The 22643-nt window shown below is 41.9% G+C and overlaps 1 protein-coding gene across 1 annotated transcript in view; it reads right to left on the reverse strand.

The window, feature by feature from the left end:
* The window catches only part of AFAP1L1 (actin filament associated protein 1 like 1), an 82637-nt gene that overhangs the window by 16456 nt on the left and 43538 nt on the right, over positions 1-22643 (reverse strand). Inside the window, 11 exon segments of the mRNA XM_020969155.2 lie at positions 1243-1407; positions 2996-3107; positions 3954-4026; positions 4451-4596; positions 6735-6946; positions 8920-9072; positions 10783-10876; positions 13065-13157; positions 14436-14615; positions 16344-16555; positions 18305-18403. Coding sequence (XP_020824814.1) covers positions 1243-1407; positions 2996-3107; positions 3954-4026; positions 4451-4596; positions 6735-6946; positions 8920-9072; positions 10783-10876; positions 13065-13157; positions 14436-14615; positions 16344-16555; positions 18305-18403 — 1539 coding nt within the window.

Below are 22643 nucleotides of genomic sequence, written 5' to 3' on the forward strand. Positions count from 1 at the left end.
GGAATGCTCTTTTCCTCACCTCTGTGTCTTAGAATCCCCTAATCTCTCCCAAACCTCAGTATAAGTACTGCCTCCTACGTGAGGCCTTTCCTGACCTTCCAGGTGCTGCTAGGGTTTCTCTCCTAAATTACCTTGTATTTATTTGGCATAGACTTTTTTTTAAATCTATTTTTTTTTTGCTTTTTAGGCAATTGGGGTTAAGTGACTTGCCCAGGGTCACACAGCTAGTAAGAGTCAAGTGTTTGGTCTGAGGCCGGATTTGAACTCAGGTCCTCCTGACTTCAGGGCCAGTGTACTATCCACTATGCCACCTAGGGCATAGACTTTTATATTTACATGTTGTTTCCCCCTATAAAATATAAGTTCCTTGTCTGTTTTGCTTGACAATACATGTTTGTAACAGTCCATTTCAATTTTTTTGCTTTTTCAATGAGGGGGAAGGAGGAAGGAGAGAACCCAGATCATTTGAAAAAAACTTAATTTGAAAAGAATATATAAACTCTTAGAGGACAACACTATCTCATTTTTGCCTCTGTATCCTCAGGGCCTAGCAGGGTGCCTGGCATACAGCAGGTATTTAATAAATGCCTCTCAACTGCCTAGTATGCATTTTTTAATCTGGTCCTGTGATCTCATCAGTGTGGAGAACTCTCTCCACCAATTCCAGCTGGTGAACTGCTTGTAATTTGTAGTTTTAGGGAAGTGCCCCAGAGCACTGAGAAATTAGGCAATTTGCTGGGTTCTTGCTGCTAGTGAGGTTCAGAGTCAGAACTTGAAGCCAGGTCTTCCTGGGTCCAGTACTAGTCATCTATTCACTATTCCATTTATCTCTCCAGATAATCACTGTTATTGTTATTAACAAAGCATAGGGACAATAATATTTGAACAAGCTACCTCATGGGGGTTTAAATTACAAAGCACTGTACAATGTGAGCTAATAATATATTATCTTTGAGGTGAATTTACCAGAAAAAAAAGTATTAAAAATATTCTTTGAAAGCCATTAAAGGGGAAGAAAAATTCACTACTGCTGGATGACACAGTCATGACTAAAAGAATGCATTTTAGCTAACAGGACCGTAGGAAGGAAGATCTGGTCTCTCTGTGTGGTTGTACACACCCTTCCACCCCCTCAGCTGACCATTTCCGGATTGCAGTGAACTTCCTGGGTCTTTCCCAGACTTTCCTAAAGACCATGTTGTTCTAAGGGTGTCTTATAACTGGGATGAAGAACACTAGTACCTGCACTGTTCTTCAAGGCCTCCTTTAGCGCCCTCTTCTCTTTTCGTAAGGTCATTAGCTCATTCCGGATCAAACCCTTCTCGCTCTCCAGCTTCTCCTTCTCTACCAGGTACCTCCGGGCATCTTCCTCTGCCCGGTTCTTCCCGTACCTATATTGATTGGCACCTATAAAGGTGGAACAGAGGAAAAGGGTCGTCAGATAGGTGGCCCCCCAACAGCATCATCACAAAGACAGAATTCTGGATGGGGAGACACAATTTCTGCCTCTGGAGAGTTACACAATCTCACCCAAGCATAACTATGTATAATATGTATGTAGGTATATTATGTAAATACACATATATATATGTATTATATACAGTATCAATCTATAGTACTGTTTTAAGAGCTTGAAATTGCACTAAGACTTTTGGGACACTGTACACACACACACACACACACACACACACACACACACACACACACACACATACATATATAGTAGGAGTTGGTTCCTGTTGCCTAGCTCAGTTGATGTAATCACAGGCATTAAGGGGCAGATAACAGGAAATGAGGTATTAATATGTTAACAAAGTGAAAAGATGTATCTATGTTCTGTTATGTCATTATAAAATGTGAAGGAGCCCCTTTTGATAGAATTGTAAGGGCATTTAGCTGGCCATTGACTAGTGGAAGATTGGCCACAACCCTAAAAACTTTTAAAGACCTAAGTCTTCCAGCCTTGGGTACATTTGACGCCAGGAGTGGCTTAGTGGTGATCTCTGAGTCTCTACAAGAGGGGAACAAGGTATGAGGCTGTTTCTCCTTTTCCTTCCTCACCGGCTATGGCATCTTGCTGCAGATCTGCTAGCTAAATAGGAAGACAAGAGCATAGAGGGTCAGGGGAGGAAGAAGGCATGACCTCTGATATCAGAGAAAAGAGGCAATCATGGGAGAAGAACACAAGTCTGGTATCTGGGAGTCGGGCTGCAGAGAGGGGCAGGCTCAAGGATCCCGGCTTAGTGAGCCACCCAGTAGAAAGATTGCCCCTGAGTGGAAGCAACATGAAGACACCTCACAAATGGAAGGGACGCTGGAGCCCTCGTGGTACTGGAGGCGAGAGATGTCTTAGCTATGTGTGGGCGTCCTTTCCAGGGTACTTAAGTCTGTGTCTACTCATCCCTCTGATGGTGGGAGTATTTGTGGGAGAGGGAGCCCCAGGCTTGTGGGGAGAATGTTTGAGAGCTTTTATTCTTACTGTACCTTCTCAGGAAACGCTTCAGTTTGGGGATAACTGCCCACGGTGGGCTACAAAAGGCAAGTTTACCAGGAGGGGCCCATGTGCTGTATTTTTAGGAGTATGGATTCACAAAATACCCGTTGAACTTATGAAAATAGGTGTATATACAACAGAGGTGTGGGAAATGAATACATAATAGCTTAAAACTGCACTAAGACTTTCAGGACAGTAGGAGTGTCTGTCTAAGCAGAAAGAAAACCACTGAATAAAATCACCGATATTCAGAGCCCAAACAGTTTTTAGAACAAAGAATCTGGAATATTAAACAAAGAATGTAAAATATTAGAGTCAGAAGAAACCTTGGAACATAAAATATTAGAATCTAAACTACTGGACAAAATATAAAATGTTAGCCCTAAAAGGTACATTAGAACATATAATGTCAGAACATAAAACTTCAGAGCTGGAAGGGCCCTTAGAAATCCTCCCCATCTCTCATCTTACTTGGGGAAGAAGTCCCTAGACAAAACCTACTAGAAGCATGGCGCTTAATTTTGACTTGTGGGTCTACACGGAGTGACTTTTCACTGCAGGAAGAGGCATGTCGCTTCACTTGGGCCCCAGATGAATGCTTGGGCTCATCACCCTAAAGAGAAGGGCAAAAGGAGAATATTTAGGATCCAAGAAAGACCCACCAGGCTTTAGCTCACAGGGTCTGTGACTTCACGACTGCCATGACAAAAGCTGAAAAAAGCCTCATTGCTGTAGGTTCAGGTTTATTAAATGTGTGGAGCAGCCTAGACTTAGACAGACATTGGGAGGCACCGTGTCCCTGAAAGCAAAGCCAGGAGTTGGGATGGGGAAGGGAAGGAAAAAGGGAATAAGCATGTATATAGCACCTACTATGTATTAGGCACTGTGCTAAGCACTGCATACAAACCCTGTTTCATTTGATCCTCACAACAACTTGAGAGATAGGTACTAATTGCCCCATTTCATAGTTGAGAAAACTGAGGCAAAAAGAGATTATATGACTTTACCAGGGCACACAGCTAGTCAATGTTTCAGGGCAGATTTGAACTCATATCTCCCTGACTCATGAGTTCAAATCCAGCCTCAGACATTGACTAGCTGTTTGACCTTGGGTAAGTCACTTAACCCTGTTAGCCTCAATTCCTCATGCATAAAATGAGCTGGAGAAGGAAGTGGCAAAGCACTCCAGTATCCCTGCCAAGAAAACCCCAAATGGGGTCACGGAGAGTTGGACATGCCTGAAAATGACTCAACAATAACAACTTCTTGGCTCCAGGTCTGGCACTCTAGCCACCATGCCCCCCAACCATCTCCATGTTTAAAGAAGCTAAACTTCCGGACTCCTGGCAGTACCGGGATAATACTGTGGTGAAAGGGAAAGGGAGGAAAAAAGGCTACAGCATAAGAAGAAGGGCAAGAGACTCGACCACTCTGCTGGGCAAGATTCACATGCTCATACCTGCATCTTCTCACAGGGGACCTCGTCATAGACCCGAGGCTCAGGCCACCGGCCATGACAGGAACTTGCAAATCTGGATAGCAGAGAACAAAGGGAAGGAAGGAGAGGAGAAAATTTCTAATTTTAAGCTCCTAAGTTCTTCAGAACTATTAAAAATACTAATACTTTTTCCTCAAAGTCTGTCTATTATTAATCCATCAGTCCACCTATCCAGTTGTATATTCATCTGTCCATCTGCCACCTATCTAACCATCTATTCAGCCATCTAGCTGTCTGTTCCTTTGCCCATTTTCCTATCTGTCCATTCATGATCCCTCTCCCCCTACATTCTTTCACCTCCATCCATAGATTTCCCTATAGCTTTTCTTGCTCTCCTTTGCTAAGTCTTTCTCCCCTCCCCACCCCATCCCCAGTATGGCCATTTTCCCTTGATAACAAGGCTGGAGGAGTCTGATCTAATACCCTCTGGCCCTGACCACTAGATGTAAGGCTCTTACAAAAAGGAGTGTCGCCCAGCACTGACAATGCTGGCTATCGTCTCCACATCCACGTAGTCATAGTGCAGGGCCTCAGGAGGTACTCTAGAGCCTGTCTCAGCCAGCAGCAGCCCCAACCAGCGGCCCATGTCTTCAGAACAGCTTGCCTGGGTAAGAGACATGATGAGACAGGCCATGGTGAATATCTAGGAGAGCTCAGAAATGTGCTAGGCCCACAATAACCCTGTCCCTTGCATTTTCTGTCTTCTTCTTTCCTCCAATAGCCTTGTTATAGACCTTCCAACCCTTCTCTATTTCTCCTCCACCACCCATCTTTTGTACTACTGAGTAATCTTTCTACCTGTGTCAGTCCTCCACCTGAAAATCATTAGCCCCATACTGCTTCCTGAGTAATGTTCAGATTCCTTTGCTTAATATACAAAGCCCTCTACAACTTGGAGTCACCCTCCCTTTCCAGCTTTATATGCTATTGTTTTCCTCTACATACTCTATCTTTCAGCCACAGTGGATAATTCTCTGGTCTCTGAACATCCCCCCAACCTCCCTGCACCCTTAAACTTCTGTATCTTCATTCAGGCTGCTCCTTCCTTCCTTCTTTATCTGGTGAACTTTGACTTTCTCCTTACAGCACAAGTCACATGCTCCTTCCTAGAAGAAGCTTTCTCTGTTCCCTCAAATTGATAATGACCTGTCACATTTTATGTAGCACTGTTTTATGATTCTCCAGTTTACCCATCACTGTAGTACTATGCTATAACTATGTCATATTCCCTTAATAGAGTGTAAGTTCACTGAGGGTATAGGGTGTCCTAAAAAAAATTGTATTTCCTCTAGTGCCTATCATAGTGTTCTGTATACAACATGCATATAATAAATGTTGTGCTCAAATGACTGTCTGAATGACTGACCCACCAACAATAATACTAGCTTATGTTTATATAGTTAAGGTTTGCAAAGCACTTGACATAAATGACCTCATTTGATCCTGACAATTCTATGAGATAGGTGTTATTAATGTCCCCATTCTAAAGACGAAGAAATTGATTTTACATAGATTTAAGCGTATATGTTACATTAACTATATATAGATTAAGTGACCTGCCCATGGTCACATAGTTAATGAGTTTGTACTGCAGGCTTTGAACTCAAATTATCATGATTTCAATGCCAGCCCCCAGTCCACCATACCTCATTGCCTTTCAAGGACATCGACAGCTGCCACCCTAAATCGTAGGCTTGGCAGCAGCATCTCTAGGGAGGTAGGTGGTACAGTGGAGAGAATACTGGGTGTGGGGTCAGGAAAACCTGAGTTCAAATATGGCCTTAGATACTTACTAGCTGTGTGACTCTAGATAGTCATTTAATCGCTGCTTACCTCAGTTTCCTAAACTGTAAAATGAGGATAATAATAGGACCTACCTCATAGAGGTGTTATGAGGATCAAATGAGACATCATGTATAAAGCACCTAGTATGGTACCTGGTACGTAGTAGGCACTTAATCAACGTTTGTTTCCTTCACTTCTCTAGGCCCCAGACCACCTAAAGACCTCTCCTTGCTTAGAGTACTCCACAAGGACAGAGAGGCTCATTCAAGTGATAGATGAATGAATCTGGGCAGCCATACCCTTTCTCTAGGCAGGATTTTCTGCCAGGAATTCTAGTTTGGCATTCTACATCCTAAGGTCCTTTCCAGCCCTTTTAGGGGGAGTTCTATGGTCCCTCCTAGATTTGGCATGCTATATTATGATGTTCTAAATACTGAAGTCTAAAGTCCTAACATTCTAAAGTCTCTTTGCATTCTGACTTTCTAAATTTTATATTTACAGCTGGTTTTTCTCAACTCTGATAGCTTGAGTCAGGAATTCTACAGGTACCTGGGGGCACTCAGGACACTCACCTCACCATGTCTTAGCTCATTATGAAGGAGGAGAAAGCGTCTTCAAGAGGTAACTAGGTGGCGCAATGGATTAAGCTCTGGCCTTGGAGTCAGGAAGACCTGAGTTCCAATCTGACCTCAGATATTTGATACTTACTAGCTGTGTGACCTTGGGCAAGTCACTTAACCCCGATTGCCTCATCCAAAAAAAGAAATTTCCCAAAAAAAGCATCCTCAAATTAAAGAGAAATAGAGGCAGAAAGAAGGGAAAAGACTTATTAATGGATTATATGGTCCATAATATATAATAACTCATATTTATCTCTTAAAACCTAAAAAACCTTAAAAGCATGGCTCTTTCCAAGTCTCTAGTACACATAGAACATTTCAGGGATTTTACTGTTACCTCCAAAATAGAGACCTCCTGTCGGCCACGGAGAATCCGGAAAGCAAATGGGTGCTTGGGGCCAAAGCCTGGCACAATCTCACAGCCCTGAAGGACGATGGCATTCACGTGGGTGCGAAGGTCCATGTGATCCTTGTGGAAATATAACATGTTGCCCTTGAGGCGACACCAACGTTCCCTCCAGCACCTGTTCCCCAAGACATTCAAGTAGCCTGCACGGATGGGAGACGAGAAACTTTGTGAGTTCTTGAGGATTTACAGGTCAGTCATAGGACCACAGCATCCTAGAATCTCAGGGCGAGGAAAGCCTCCAAGTCATCCCAGCTGGTCGAGAACAAGGAGGAGCTGCATGAGCTCCTGTGATGACACAGGACGACTGCTCCATGACCCTCTCTCTGCTTCTATCACCAGACACCATGCCCACCACTGGTGAAAGAAATGAAGAAGAGTTTGGGGGGCAGTAGGACTGGGGCATCACATCCATGTGTGGATGTTTTTTTTGAAACTGAGAATAACCAGGATGGCAAAGAACTAGAACCAACACAGATGCACACTGATTGAGGAACGGCTAAACAAGTTGTGGTGCATTAATGTAATGTGGTAAGAAATGATGAAAACAAAGAATTCAGAGAAGGGTGGAAAGACTTTGTGCCTAGCTACTGAGTAAAGCAAGCAAAATTTGGAAAAATCTATGTAACAGAAATAACCAAGAGCTCTTCTTCTTTCTTTGAACTTAAAGAACATGGAATGTTAGAGTTGGAAGGGATCATAGAACATGGAATGTCATCAAATCTAGAAGCCCCTTAGCTCAACTGTTATGCTGTCTCCTGTTGAGAAGGGATAGGCCAAATAGTATGGACCACACAACTTCCTTCTAGAGTAGAGCAAACTCAGGGAAGTTCCCTGAAAGAGGGGAAGGTCACCCAAGGGGGAGTGAAATGAATGATGCAATGCTGGCCACCCCAGGGCCTCAGACACCATACCTGGAGCCAAAAAGACTGGGAATTTAGACACGTACTTAGTACTAAGGCATGGATAGGACATCAGACACAACACTGAGTTCTTCCTTAATTCTTTTCTCTTCTTTACCCTAATGTATTCAGTCAGTTGCTAAGTCTTGGCCTCCATAACTTCTCTTACACCTGTCTACTCTCTACTCATGTGGCTGGCCATCACCCCACCCTTGCTCTCAGGTCTTCATCACTGCTGAACAGACTAACGGCCTCTTAATTGGTCTGTCTTTTTCTAGTCTCTCCCTTTTCCAATCCATCCTCTAGGGCTTCCAAAATAATTTTCATAAGGTACAAGTCTGATCATATCACTGTTCTGCTCATGAACCTTCAAAGGCTCCCCACTGCCTCTAGAATAAAATTAGAATTTCTTTCCCTAATATTGAAGACCCTCTGTAGTCTTATTACTTTTTTTTTTGTAGTCTGATTCCTACTTACTTTTCCATCCTTAATTTATATTCTTCTCCTTTACAAATTCTATTTTTTAGCTAAACTGGATGTTTAACTCTTCCTTCAACTTAGCTCTCCATCTCTTATCTGTGCATTCTCAGAGGCTGCCTTCTAACCTAAAATGCAGTCTCTCCTAGCCACCTTTCAGAACCCTTGTTTTCCATTATGGGTCAATACAGGAGCCCCTTCCTCCATGAAACTCCCTGATTCCCCAACTTATTAGCACTTTCTTCCTTCTCAGTTTTCTTTATATTATACTTATTTGTGTATATGTTGCATCCTCTGAGTAGAATGTAAACTCCTCAAGGGCAAGGTTTGTTTCACAGAGATAAAGATGTAATGGCCCTTAAATCTAGTCCAGCTGCCTTCTTTGACAGGTGAGGAAACTGAGGTGCAGAGATGTTAAATGATTTGCCCAAAGTCACACAGGTAGTAAGTGGCAGAATCACTTCCAGGTGACCCTCCAAACTCACTGCTTGTTCCACTGTATCACACTGCTTCCTATTTTTGCCCTGTTATCACCCCCATTGCCTTGCATACAATAGTGCCTTAATAAATATTTCCTAAACTGAACTGAGATATCCTGCACTGTGTAGGAGACAAGACAATTCAAGCCCTCTCTAGGAGGTTAGATTAAAATGTCCACTACAACCCTTCCTCTTCAGGAGTCAGCAGCACCGTCTGGGCTCACTGTGTAGCAATACGCCATAGACTCCTATACCAACCACAGCACGGGACCCCTTCTTCCGCTGGGGACATCTGTGCATCTTCGGTCTGTGACTTCTTCTTGGAGAAGCTAATAATGCGGTTGATCTTCCAGCCGGCTGCGCGGCTGACAGAGCCCTTCAGCTCCGCCAGGCTGCTCTTCTTGCCTCTCCCTATCACAGAAACAGAGGGAGGAGTAGGGTGGAGAAGCCTGTTCTCAGAATTCCAGAGCCTCACCCTTATCCTGCTTATTATCCTTTCTGGTCCCGGGAATTGGGAATAGATTTGGAACAGAGGGTTTCTGAAGTCCTTTTTGCTTCTAAAATTCAATAACTAACCTGGCTTGTAATCTTAGATATGTCACTTAAGCTCTCTTGGCTTAAGTGTTCTTACATAATAATAATAATATCAATAATAATAACAATAACAACATTTACACAGCAGTACTTCAAGGTTTTCCAAGCATTTTACATAAGCTTTACATAAGTTAATACTTGCAACACCACCATAAGGTAGGTACTGTGATTATCCCCATTTTATAGGTGAGGAAGCTGAGGCTATGAGAGGTTGAACTAGTAAGTATTTCAGGTAGAATTCACATTCAGGTCTTTCTGACTTCAAGTCTGGCACTCTATCCCCATTCTGTTCCCTAACTGCCATATACAATAATAACAACAAGAACAGCTAACATTTAGAAAGTGCTTATTATTGTGTGCCAGGCACTGTGCTAAGCATTTTACATTATTATTTTATTTGATCCTCACAGCAACTCTGGGAGGTAGTTCTATTATTGTCTTGATTTTACAGATTAGGAAACTGAGGCGAATAATAATAAGACTGCCTCGTTTAACAAAACCTGTGAGTTTCACAAGATTATTTAAGTAACAAATGTAATAAATAGGAGGCAATGTAAGTAAGATTGCTTTGCAGAATAAAAACTGCTACAGTAAGTTATTCGAACTAATTGATATTTCTTAAATTTGAAGGCTCTCCAGGACGTGGAAGGATCAACTGGATGACTTTCTCACATACACATTTCAGGCACAGAATTCCAGAGCTACAAGGGACTTCAGGGGTCTCCTCGTTCAACGCCAAGAAAAAGTACGACTGTCATCAACGGCATCCCTCCTGTTCAGTGAGAGTCATCGAGGGAGCCCTCACAGTCTAACAGGGGAGACGAGCCACATGCGAGGATATCTGCAGTACTGGACTCAACAGGGTAAGGGCCATAAGAGATGGAAAAGAAGCATGCTATGGGGATTAAAAGGGAAGATTGCATCTGGTTTGGGGGCACGAGAAAGGCTTTATGGAGAAAGTACCAGAAAGTCCCCCCCCCCCCATTTTGTAGAGTAGAAAACGGAGGCCTAGAGAATTAAGTGGCTTGTCTAAGGTGGCCCAGCTAGTCGGGATTCAAGCTCAGGTCCTTTGACTCAATCACTGCTCAAGCAACCATGCCACAGGTGGTTGATGGGAAGAGCCTGCAGACCCTCTCCTGGGACTGCCTCCTGGGGTCCCACAGCCCCCACTTAGCTTCAAGGGGACACTTAGAGAAGAGTTAATCTAGGGCACCCTTGAGCATGCAGAGCACTCTGCTCTGTCAACAGCTACACTGGCATGCATACAGCGTGCGGCTGCTTAAACTTTCCTGTGAATAGACAGCTCCAACAACACACATGAAGAGGCATGACCACTCCCTGCCCCAAGACACACACACACACACACACACACACACACACACACACACACACACACACGGGAAGAGGCACAATCATTCTCGGCCCCCCCCACACTCATACACAAACACACACACATCCTCCCATAGGGCTGCTTTGAGGAAGTTCTGGGCATCTACCACCCCTTCAGGGGAAGAGGGAGGCTCTCACCAGAGTCCCCTGGCTCACGGCGACTGTTGGTTGAACAGCCTTCTCCTGTGCTGATGCTGTCAGAGTCGGATGTCTGCTTGTCTGGGGATAATCTCTGCAAGAAGAGAAAACAGTCAGGACGTGGCAGAGGTACCCATTCTCTCCTCAACTGAGTCACCTTCCTCAAATATATTCACTCGCTCATTCTCTCGTCTACCCCCAGACTGAAGTCCTGCTTTCATTGTCATGGTCACATGATGGTCAGTTCTCACACCCTGTTGGAAGACCCCAAGCTCTGCTAGGAGCTACCAAGGTAGAAAGGCTTTGAGTATGGACCCTTTGATGGACCATGGTCTCTATCATCTGAAGACTAATCCCTGTAGAGTAGAAAACGGAGGCCTAGAGAATTAAGTGGCTTGTCTAAGGTGGCCCAGCTAGTCGGGATTCAAGCTCAGGTCCTTCGACTAATAAAGACTAATAAAGAACAATAATAACTTGCGTTTTTATAGCGCTTGAAAGGTCCACAAAGTACTTTCTTCATAATGATCCTATGAAGTAGGTAGGCAACTATTAATTCTCTTTTAAGGAGGAAGACGCTGAGACTCAGAGAGGGGGCAAATGATTTTTCCTTGCAGAATAGCTCAATGCTATCACCAAAAGGTTAGCCACTAGGGGGTGTGTGCGTGCATATACACGCACATACATAAATACATACACACACAACATAGCAGTTCATGAAGATTTACGTGGAAATGAGATCATACGTTTCTGCTTGGCCCCAGAGAGAAGAATTAAGAGCAATGAGAAGAAGTTATAGAGGATGATGGAGACTTTATCAAAAACAAAAACCAAAAAACCTTATTAATAGGGTGGTCCAAAAAAGGAACAGGCTGCCTAGAGGCAGCTAGGTGATGAGGTGGATAGCTGGGCCTGGAGTCCTGAGCTCAGATATGGGCTCAGACACCAGCTGTGTGACCCTGGGCAAGTTACTTACCTAAATTTGCCTCAGTTTCCTCAACTGTAAACAGATAATAATAACACCTACATTGCAGAGTTGTTATGAGGATCAAATGCGGTAATAGTTATTAAAAAACACACACACTTGGCACAGGGTCTGACACATGGGAAGTGTTTCATAAATGTATATTTGCTTTCTTCCTTTGGAGGTAGTGGGTCTCAAGCAGAGTCTGGATAACTATCTAGCAATACTTGCCTCATGCTATAGATGTAACTGATTTCTTTTTGAACTCAAATGTAGGCCTTTATATTTTGTCCTTATTACATTTCATCTCTTAGCTCTAGCACATCTTCCTTGCTTTTACGTGTCCTTTTGGATCCTAATTGTGTTACCCAGTACGTTCTCTATCCTTCTCTCCACCTCCTCATTTCCACAGAAGCAAATTCAATTCATCAAGTCTTATGAACTCTTGTCAGTGCAGTGAGGGGGGGACTAATCAGGAAGAATGCCACCCACTCGCTTTCTGACAGAAAGGGGACAAACTATATAAGCAGAAGGAGACCCATTTTTTGGAAATGGCCAATTTGTTTTCCTTGACTATGTATATTTGTTACAGGCTTTTTTTTCCCCCTTTCCTGGGGCAGACTAGGGTGGGACAGAGATAAAATAAATGTTAATTAGTTTTAAAAAAAGTTATCAAGAAGAAAAAATAAACTCATTTCATCCTTTAAGTCCCAATTCCAGCGTCACCACTGTGAAATCTCTTTTGATCTTTTCCTCCACTGAATTCTCGTGGTTTGTTGTATCTTTCTTATGCTCCTCATACCATTATAACTTGTATTAGAGGCATTTGTATTCATGCCTTATTCACCACTACTAGTCTATGAGCTCCATAAGAAACGAAGGCAATCTGCTATGGAAACTCACAAACGAATGAGGAAAGAAATATGCACACAAACACATGGTATTAAATTCAGAATAAAAATTAAATTCAAAAATAAATCAAGGCAGCATATCCTAGTGAAACGAGAAGGAGATCTGGAGTCAAAGGCCCTGGATCTGCTCCTTACTACTTTTGTGAGTGTAGACACATTATTTAGCTTTCTTTGCCTTTAATGTTTTCATGTGTAAGAATAGGTCACTGGAATAGTTGATTTCTTAGGGCCCTTTTTCAGTTCAAAACTTGATGATGCTATATCTTTGTATCCCCTTCAGAATAAACAGCGATGTGCACATTTGGAACAGCTGGCAAATATTTGATAAATGAATCAATGAATGGAGTCAGTCTTGTTTCAAGCAATGAATTTCCTTAGAGGGCTAGGGGACACCCAGAAAGAGACTCTACCTTGTCTAGGTCTAGTTTGCACTGTAAAGCTGGGGACTTGGGCTCCTCTGTTCCATCTGCTCCACCACTAGATTTGCTCACCTCTTTGATAACCTGTGGAAAGGACCAGAACAAGCATGAAACATTCTTATCTTTTGGAAAATTAAATGTAGAGGGAAGGGACAGAGAAAGATGCCCCAACTGGAAGAAGTTTGAGTGATACAGGTACTCTTTGCAAGGGGCCTTGTGAAACAGAGATGCTTTAATATAATCATCCCTTATATGCACATACAGTTTAAAAGAGCTTTTACACACTTTGTTTCATTTGATTTTTACAATACAGGGCAGGAATTATCATCTCATTTTCACAAAGGAGAAGCTAGAGCTCAGAGGTTGACTAAGGTCTCACAGCCAGTTTTAGTGGTAATTGAGGAACTAGAAGCCAGGTCTCACCTGCCTCTCACTTTGGGAGTCTTCCTAGTGCCCCAGGCTAGTCTCATGGAAATATAGAACTTCAGGACTGAGAGGGCCCTCAGAACTCATCTAACACAACCCCATCATTTCACCAAGGAGGAAACTGAGGCCCAAGGCGAAGAGTTGTCTTGCCCAGCTACATTAATTCTAGACTTAGAATCACAGGATATTAGAGCTGGAAGCAACCTTATAGATCCTCCAACTCAGCTCCCTTTTACTCCCAGGCCAAAAAAAGTAAAGAGAAGAAACCAAATATCCAGTGAGCAGATTACCATGGAAAGCCTAAAAGAGAAGTAGCTCTAAGTTGCAGTGTTTTAATAGGACCATAAGAGGAGGGAGAGCCACAGGCACTGCCTTCTGGGGTGCTAGGGAGATACTGACAGTGTGGTAGAGTGAAAAGGTACTTGAATGGAAATCAGGATGCTGGGATTTCAGTCCTGGCTCTGCCTTTAGGTAGTTATGGGAACTCAGGCAAGTCAATTTGCCTCCTTGGCCTTCTCTATAAAACAAGGAGCTTTGATTAGATAAACCTCTCAGTTCCCTTCTAGTTTCAAAATTCTATGTTCTAAGGACCCCCTCCAGACTTGATATTCTATGCTCTAAAGAAACTTTCTGCTTACATTCTATGTTCTAAGATTCCTTCACACTCTAATATTCTATGATTTTATCAGACTTTCAGCACTGTCCCAGATTCCCAACACTCGCAGAGAATTCTTCTCTCTTCCCCCAGTAAAGATCATGAAATGAGGTGAGTTATATATAATGGCTCTGTGGATCAGGCTAATTCCTACCCTGGGTCTGATTGCCAATTCAGAACCTGGGAAATCCAAACATGCTTGAGATATGCCATGCCTTCCCTGCCACACTCACCTTAGGGAATTGAGGCAGCTTGGCCTGAGAAAAGACTAGTGTTCCTACCTTCAGCCACTCTTCAGCCTGTTCCTTGCTCTGCACAGCCAGAACCAGGGCCTCTGTACCACCCAGAGAGAAGCGTAACTCATGCTTCTTGCGACGTCCATCCCTGGGCACATAAATGACATTACAGACACCCAGGGCCAGCTTCAGATGGGGCTGGTGGTCCTTGGAGTTTTTGTAACACTGGAGAAAGGGAGAGAGAAAGACAATGAGAGAGAGAGAAGGAGGGGGACAAGGTAGACAGTGAGGGAGAAAGAGAGCAAGGGTGGAGGGAAAGAAAAAGAGAAAGGAGAGAGAAAGGGAGAAAAGCAAAGGGAAGGAGAAAGGAAGAAAGACAGAGGTATAGCACACTTTCAGGGTCTTTGTCATATCTTACAGTGACACTTCATACTGGCTCCACACTAGCTACAGAGAGAGAGATTGTAACCAGGAACCCAAGCATAGCTCAGGACTCTAGGGACACCCCTCCCCCTCATCCTAACTCCCCAGGGCCTAATGTACACTCGGTAGCTCATTTGTCCAATCTAGCTCAATCTAATCCAGGCAGGATCATCACACATAGGAACATTTGTCCTACTGGCCTTAGATATGGACCCATTACCTCCTTTATTCGCACCACATATAACTTAACAATATTAACTGATACCGTGAAAATCTAACCATTGAACAAAGATCACATATTCAGATTATAAACAGTTAAATTCCTATTTGTACGTAGTTTAAAAACTGCCCCTTTTTCTGCTTTCATTCTATGCTATGGGAGACATAGCTATGTTGCTATGGAAACAAAAGAGGGGATACCCAGAACTGAGGGCCATTTCGTATTTTTATTTGCTTCATCAGCTGCCAGAGCAAAAGAATGGATCATCCAATAGCCAGCCTTTCAGTGACGAGCCTTTCCACAGTTAGCTGAGCTAGTCCTTGGATAAGAAGGCACAGTGCGTTGCCAAGGCCATTTCTAGCAGATTCTGAACTTGGAAGGACCTGCCAGAGTTTGCCTTCCACTTGCATAACCTTGGGAAACCCAGGCTCTTGTCTATACCACAGTGAGGCATGAGGAACAAAAGAGGAATTATTGTAAATAAAAATATTGATAGTTCCATGAATTCGATCTGTCTTATATGCCTTATCAGTGTAGGAAGAGAACCTGGATTCTTGAAGGATATCATAGGATTCTCATAGGTTTTACCATACTGGGAAGAATTTGAGGATGAGCCCAGTGATGGACCATGTAGGACAGTCATCTGGGACTCAGTTTACTAACAAGAATAGAGAAGAGGCTCATCACCTAAGGTCGGGCCATCAGGGAATGATTTTATTATTTTAACTAAAGCAGAGGTTCTTAAGTCTTGTGTTGTGCCATGGACCTCTTGTGGCAGTCTGGTGAAGCCTCTGGGTCTCCTTCTCAGAATGTCTTTGAATGAATAAAATAAAACATGTAGGATTACCAAAGAAACCAAGTGTACTGAAATGCAGTTATCAAAATATTGAAAAAAAAAATTCAGACCACAAGTTGAGCTCTGAGCTAAAGCAACTCAAAGATGACAATTTATAATGGTAAAGACAGTATCAAATCCAATGAAATGGATCTTTAGAAGTGTAGCAATAACAAGGATTTTCACCTTGATGGCACTTTACAGTGACAAAGCACTTATCACAAAAATCTTACGAGGTAAGACAAGTATTACTATCCCTATTTTACAGATGAGGAAAGCAAGGTACAGAGAGGGAAAGTGTCTCCTGTACAGTCACATGAAGTGTCAGAACAGAGATCCCATGATTAATGTTCTTTGTTCATGTGCATGTGCATGCATGTGTGGCCAACACAAGCCATATATGCATGCATGTATATAGATACATGTAAGCACACACATCACCTATACACACACATGCAAAATCAGTGTATCTCACCAACAGCTGGTTGTCCCTGATAACAGTCAGTTGCTTGGCCCACTGGCCAAAGCGCTTTTTTCGTAGCAGGAAGGCACAGATTCTGCAGTCTTTCACCAGGTGCATGGAGGCTTCCTCTGAGGGCCACTGGTGGGTTAACTGCTGCCCTTTTCCATCCTCTTCTTCATCATCATAGGATTCATAAGAGCTGCTCATAGCATCTGAGTCATTATCTGGATAAAGCGAAGGAAAGTTCCAAGTTACTCTTGGGATCACCTCAGACCAGGGAAGCACCTGGCTCTTCTACTTTAATTCAATTCAATAAACATTTATTAAGTGCTTGCTTTGTGCCAGGCGCTACGTAAACACCAAGGACAGAAATAAGAAAAAAGAGAAACAGATCCTGCTCTCAAGGGATCAAAGGTGCAGGACTAGGGCTGCTGGCTAGAATGTGGAGGTTTGGATCAAGAGGCGCTGGGTCTAGAATCATAAACATAGAATTACAGAATTGGAAGGGACCTTAAAACAAAGACTATGATAACAACAACAACAACAATAATATGGTAGATAGTGTAAGTATTATTTCCATTTTATTGATGATAAAATTGAGGCTTAGGTTTTGAAATAGAAATGTCAGAGCTGAACAAAGAATATTGCATATGGAAGCTAGAAAGTACATCACAACATAGAATGTTAAATCTAGAAGAAACCTTACATGTCATTCAGTCCCACTTACTTGGCCATCTTATACAGCTAGATTAGATTCCTTCAGAGAGGGGGGCTAATCTGCCTATTATCAGTCCACATTCAGCTTCATTTCTTTTACTTTATACGACTGATGATTAAGATTTATTAAGCTCCTACTATGTGCAAGGCATTGTGCTTAGCATAGCGAATAAGATATGGTCATTATCCTAATGAAGCTCACAGCTTTGCAGTGAAGAGAAGCAGTCTGAAAAATACCATATAGACAGAATGTGATAAGTGCATAGGAGAGACTGAAACTCCGTATCCAATTGGTTGCCTAGATCTGTTGAATTTCACTTTGCAACATTTCTCAAATATATTCTGTTCTCTCCTCTGATACTCTTACCACCCTAGCTCTTATCTCCTGGTACCTGCACTACTGTGATAGCCTGCTGGCGCATCTGCCTGCCACAAGACTCCTCACTCCAGTCCATCCTTCTTTCAGTCACCAAAGTGATTTTCCTAAAGTTGTAGGTCCAATCACATCATGCCACCCACTCACTAAACTCCACTGAGTCTCTATGACCTTTGAATCGAACACAAAATTCTCTCTTTGGTGTTCAAAGCTCTTTAGAACCTGGGCCCCTACCTTTCCAGTCTTCTTACAGCTTACACCTCTCCCCACACCCTCCACATACTTCCTCTTTGATCCAATGACGCTCGCTCCTCAAACAAGACACCATCTCTTGGGTCTGAGCATTTTCTCTGGCTGTCTCTGGTGCCTGGAACACTCTCCCTCCTCATCTCTGCCTGCTGGCTTCCCTGGTTATCTTCTAGTATCAGCTAAACATCACCCTCTACAGGAAGACTTTCCCGATTCCTCTTAATTCTTAGTGCTTTCCCAGCGTTAATTAGTTCCTATTTATTTTCTATGTACCTTGTTTGTACAGTCTTTGCGTGTTGTTTCCTCTCTCAGAGTGTGAACTCCTTGAGGGCAGGGACTACCTTTAGTCTGTCTTTCTATCCCCACCATTTACCACAGTGCCTGGCACATAGTAGGCTCTTAATAAATGCTTACTAAGTGACGGACTTTAAGCTAGAGGGGCCAGGGAACACTTTCTGGAGCTGGACCTAGAGCTGGGCTCTGAACACAGTAGGTGCTTAATCAGTGACTTTTCAATTTTATTGAATAGACCTCTTGCAGTTATGGAGTTTATGCACCTCAAATGAGGTTCTGGGAGTGAAGACCTTCACGTTCTAAGTGACTGAAGGACTTTTAATACACTAGCACTTACAAGAATTCTTCTGCTCCCCATTAATCCTGGTCACGGGGTAGCTACTGTCTGCGTCCTCATAGTAACCATCCTCAATGGAGTTGGGTGGGCTCGAACCATCTGCAGGAAAGGCAAAAACAATATAATAGAGGAGGCATACAAGAAGATTTGTTACCAACATCTCTCGTTCTCAGGAATGCAGATGGGGGGGGCTTGCAAAAAACAAATTTTCTCTTTGAGCTCAATCTCAAAGTCCTTCAATTTCAAAAAACTTCTCATTTGGGGGAAGAACCTCAGTATTCTCTCTTCTGACACAGCAAAAAGTCTGTGAGCATTTCTCACCTCTTGTAAGAATGAATAGTGTGAAAAAGGAGGCAAAAAAGTCCCTGAAAATTAGAAGTAAAAAACACCTTAGAATACAGAATGAAAGAACTAACAGGTACCTTAAAATAGAACACAGAACATCAAACCACAAAATACATTAGAACATAGAACACAAAATATCAGTTAGAAGGCACCTTTGAACATAGAATGGTGAAGTTAGAGGGTTCTAGAACATAGCACACAGAATATAAGAGCTGGAAGTCACCTTAGAAAAAGAAGACAGAATGTTAGGCATGGAAGACACCTCAGAACATAGTACACAGAATTTCAGAGGTGAAGATACATTAGAAGATAAGGCATTTGAGCTAGAAAGGACTTATATTAAGCAGAATTCTCCTGATTCCCAGTGTGGTATTCTTTCCATCATGCCATCCTTTCATTTGATCTATTGAAGAAGAAATATTAATACCCTTTCTCGTCGCAGAGATTAGAAGCATGGCACCCCTGCTATCTAGAAAATCTGAGTAAAAATTTTTGGCCCTCCCTTCATACCAGAGAAGTTTTCCAGGTTCACAGATTGTCTTCTCTTTTTTCTTGATATTATGTATATATATATATATATATATATATATATATATATATATATATATATATATATATATATATACACATATATATATATATATACATATATATATATATACACATATATATATACATATATATATACATATACATACATATATATATATATATATATATGTAATATGTATAGAATGCATTTCTGATGTTTCTAAAAAAGTTTTCTAAACTTTTTCTGTGTCATCTGCTGGCCTTTCCATGTTGTCTGTGGCTTCCATAGAACTCCTTCAAAATTCCCATTTAATTTCTTATGCCAACTCACGATATATCAAAACTGTGATGGGAAAGTCACTATGTAGAAGGGATAACTGTACACTCTGCATTTTGGTACAAGTCTGTCAGAAATGTTTTAAAATTTTATTTAACATTCTAAATAGAAGCATTTTTAGCCTAGAGAGAGAAATGCCCAAACTAGCATGGTCATCTCAGATTTCCCCCATCCCTTTTCCCAGGACATCTCTCTACCCCAAGGGAATTTGTGGCGTAATTTTTTTTAAAATATATGAATCTTGAACAAAAAAAGGTCAAAATATGTTAAAATACAATTTTGAGTTAACATTCTAGAATATCAGTCGTTTAATCTTCTATTAAACAACTGTGATAATCAGTTAGATTATAATGGCTAGACCATACGCTTCTCTAGGACTGATAGAGGGTCCTCTTTGTGATCAGTTATCATTCTTTCTGAATGGAAGGGTCATAGGGTCAATCATTTGAAGGGGAGGAGTGCAAAGATCTTAACGAGACAAGAGGTTCTCTGTTCTAATTTTGGTTATCACACTTAATCCATTTCCCAAGACCTCAGTTTTTTGTAATTGACACAGTTTCTTCAAGGAAGAAGTTCAGAAAACATTTTAGGCAGGAAAATGTTTATTTCTTAATATTTTCATATGAATCAAAAAGGGCAGATTTAAAAAAAAATATACTTCCAAAGATCCTTGTGAAGTCAGCAGGTATACTATTACTTTACAGATGAGGATACAAAGGATTACATAGGAAAGTAGTAATAATAGTAATACCTAACATTCATATAGGGCTTTAAGGTTTGTAAAATGCTTTACAAATATTATCTTATTTGACCCTTACAAAAACCCTGGGATATAGATCCTATTTATCCCTATTTTACAGGTAAGGAAACTGAGGCAGACAGCGGTTAAGTGACTTGCCCAGGATCACATAACTAGTAAGTGCCTGAGGCAGGATTTGAACATACTAATGACTCCTGACTCTGTCCAACCCTTTAGACACTGCCATAGCCTAATGTTGTGGCTATGGAGAGTGATTTGTCCAAAGTCACTAAGTAACGTCAGAGATGGACCTAGAACTCAAGTCCCCTGACTTCAAGTCCATGGTTCTCTCTACCATGTTATACTTTCAGCTGTAGAAAGAAGCAAAAGCTTGTTACGAAGCCAGGACCATTCCCTCCTCTGTTATGACTCAGAGTTCTTAAATCCAAGGACTTCAGCTCTGCTGAGAAGCTAAGCAAAGGTTTAGTTTGGCCACTGACAGTGTTAGAGAGAGAAGTGTGGGAGGTGGGTACTGTAGGGAGAAAGAGAGGGAATGGATTTTGTCCAATCCCTGTTCTGAGAGGAGACCTCTGGACACCTGGCAATACTATCCAGAGGCAGTATCTGACAGGAAGGATACTGTATGATGTGACTAGGGCCTTCCACCCTGGAAAAGGTTCCACTATCTCTCTTCCTGAGTTACTCCCCTCTTGGGCTTTATGGCTCTCCCACTCCTGGGATGTTATGAGCCTGGCCTCCCTGCTTCCTCAGTGGAAGGACAGTTCTAGTATGTTCTTCAAACCAAAGAATTGTAATTGCTGTTACTGATGATGTCAACTGATTATGATCCCTTCCTTTCCTCCCCTGATACCAATCATTGAAACAAAGTGGAGCTAGCGTTGCTCTATTCCATTTGAGTCCCTTTGAACTTGCACCTACTTAGAGGAACTCATCATGTCAGTTTAGGAAGAAACCTCGAGTCATCCGATCCAGTCCTCTCCCCCTTTAAGAGATGAAGAAACTGAGACCCAGGGAGGGGAGGGGGCAGGCCCTGGGCCACACCCTGAGTAAATCGGTGAATCAATATTTAGAACTAGGTTCCTTGATTCCTATTTCAGTGAACCATTTTAAAAATTGTTTTTGTTTAAATTTTTTTAAATTATTACTACAAATACATTTACAACAAATGAAAATTAAAACAATTGAACCAAACATGGAATTAACCTCTAACCAAATCTCTCAAACTTGAACCTTTTATATCTTAATTAACTAGAGAAATAACTAAATTGTACAATTTCAGCAACATTTAAACTAAGCACAAAAATGAACGTCCTCTGCGTCTTCCTATAACTCCATCTGTATACTTCGAAAACTAAGGGTTCTTTTTTTGTTTTTTCTCTCAGAGCTGTAGTTGATGTCTTTGCTAATCTTCTGGTTCTGCTGACCTCCTTTTTTCTTATTGTATATTTTCCCACATTTCTTGGAATTCTTTATATTTTTCATTTTTATGACACCATAATACTGTTACATTAATTAACCACAATTTCATCAGCCTTCCTCTCATCATTGAAGCTCAAACCTAGACTACAGTGGTAGTGAACCACACATGTAGGGAACATGAGTGACAAAGGGACAATTCACAACTGGTAATGAAAGGTTTTTCTCCTTTTGTGGAGCTCTAATGTATCTCACCTGACAAACCCCGAACTAGAATTTTTCCATTCACAGACCAGCCCATTCCCAGTACAGCTTCCTGTCATCACTGTTCTCAAATCTAGGCCTGAGGGGCATGACTGATTCTCTCAGCCAATCACATTGCTTTCTCTCTTGACCAAACAAGGAATTTAAGCCTAAGAAAGCGATCAGAGCTTAAATGAATCTTGTTTGTATATTACAGCCTAGTGATGTTTGATTGCAATGTTATGGAGTTTTGAGAAAATTCCTTCACTCACTATTTTGGGGTTACTTTCTGAGCCCACTGAGTAACTGATTTTGTGACTCAGATGGATGCTGGTACTTGCTGGGAAGAACTGACCATTTTTCCTTCCTCATGTGTCCTTGGCCAACCTATGAGGATATCTTTCTGTATGTTGAGCTCTTTAAAATCAGTCAAAATCATTGTGAAGCTGTCACTTTATTGGTTCCATGTAGGAATATGTATTAATATTGACTTTACCCCTGTATGCTAAGGCTCACTGGTTCTCTGCATATCGTTTGCAGTTGAAACTTTCGGTTGTCTCCCACTAGTAGATTTCAAACTACTTGAGAGTAGGGACTGTCCTGACTTTTCCATTTGTATTCACAGCAAGCACGTAGTAAGCACTGAAAACATATTTTTCACTCATTCATTCATTCATTCATTTCATACCTGTACATCATGATAGGCT

This window comes from Phascolarctos cinereus, unplaced genomic scaffold (assembly GCF_003287225.1).
Source record: "Phascolarctos cinereus isolate Bilbo 61053 unplaced genomic scaffold, phaCin_HiC Scaffold_2;HRSCAF=192, whole genome shotgun sequence".
Classification (NCBI taxonomy): Eukaryota; Metazoa; Chordata; class Mammalia; order Diprotodontia; family Phascolarctidae; genus Phascolarctos; species Phascolarctos cinereus.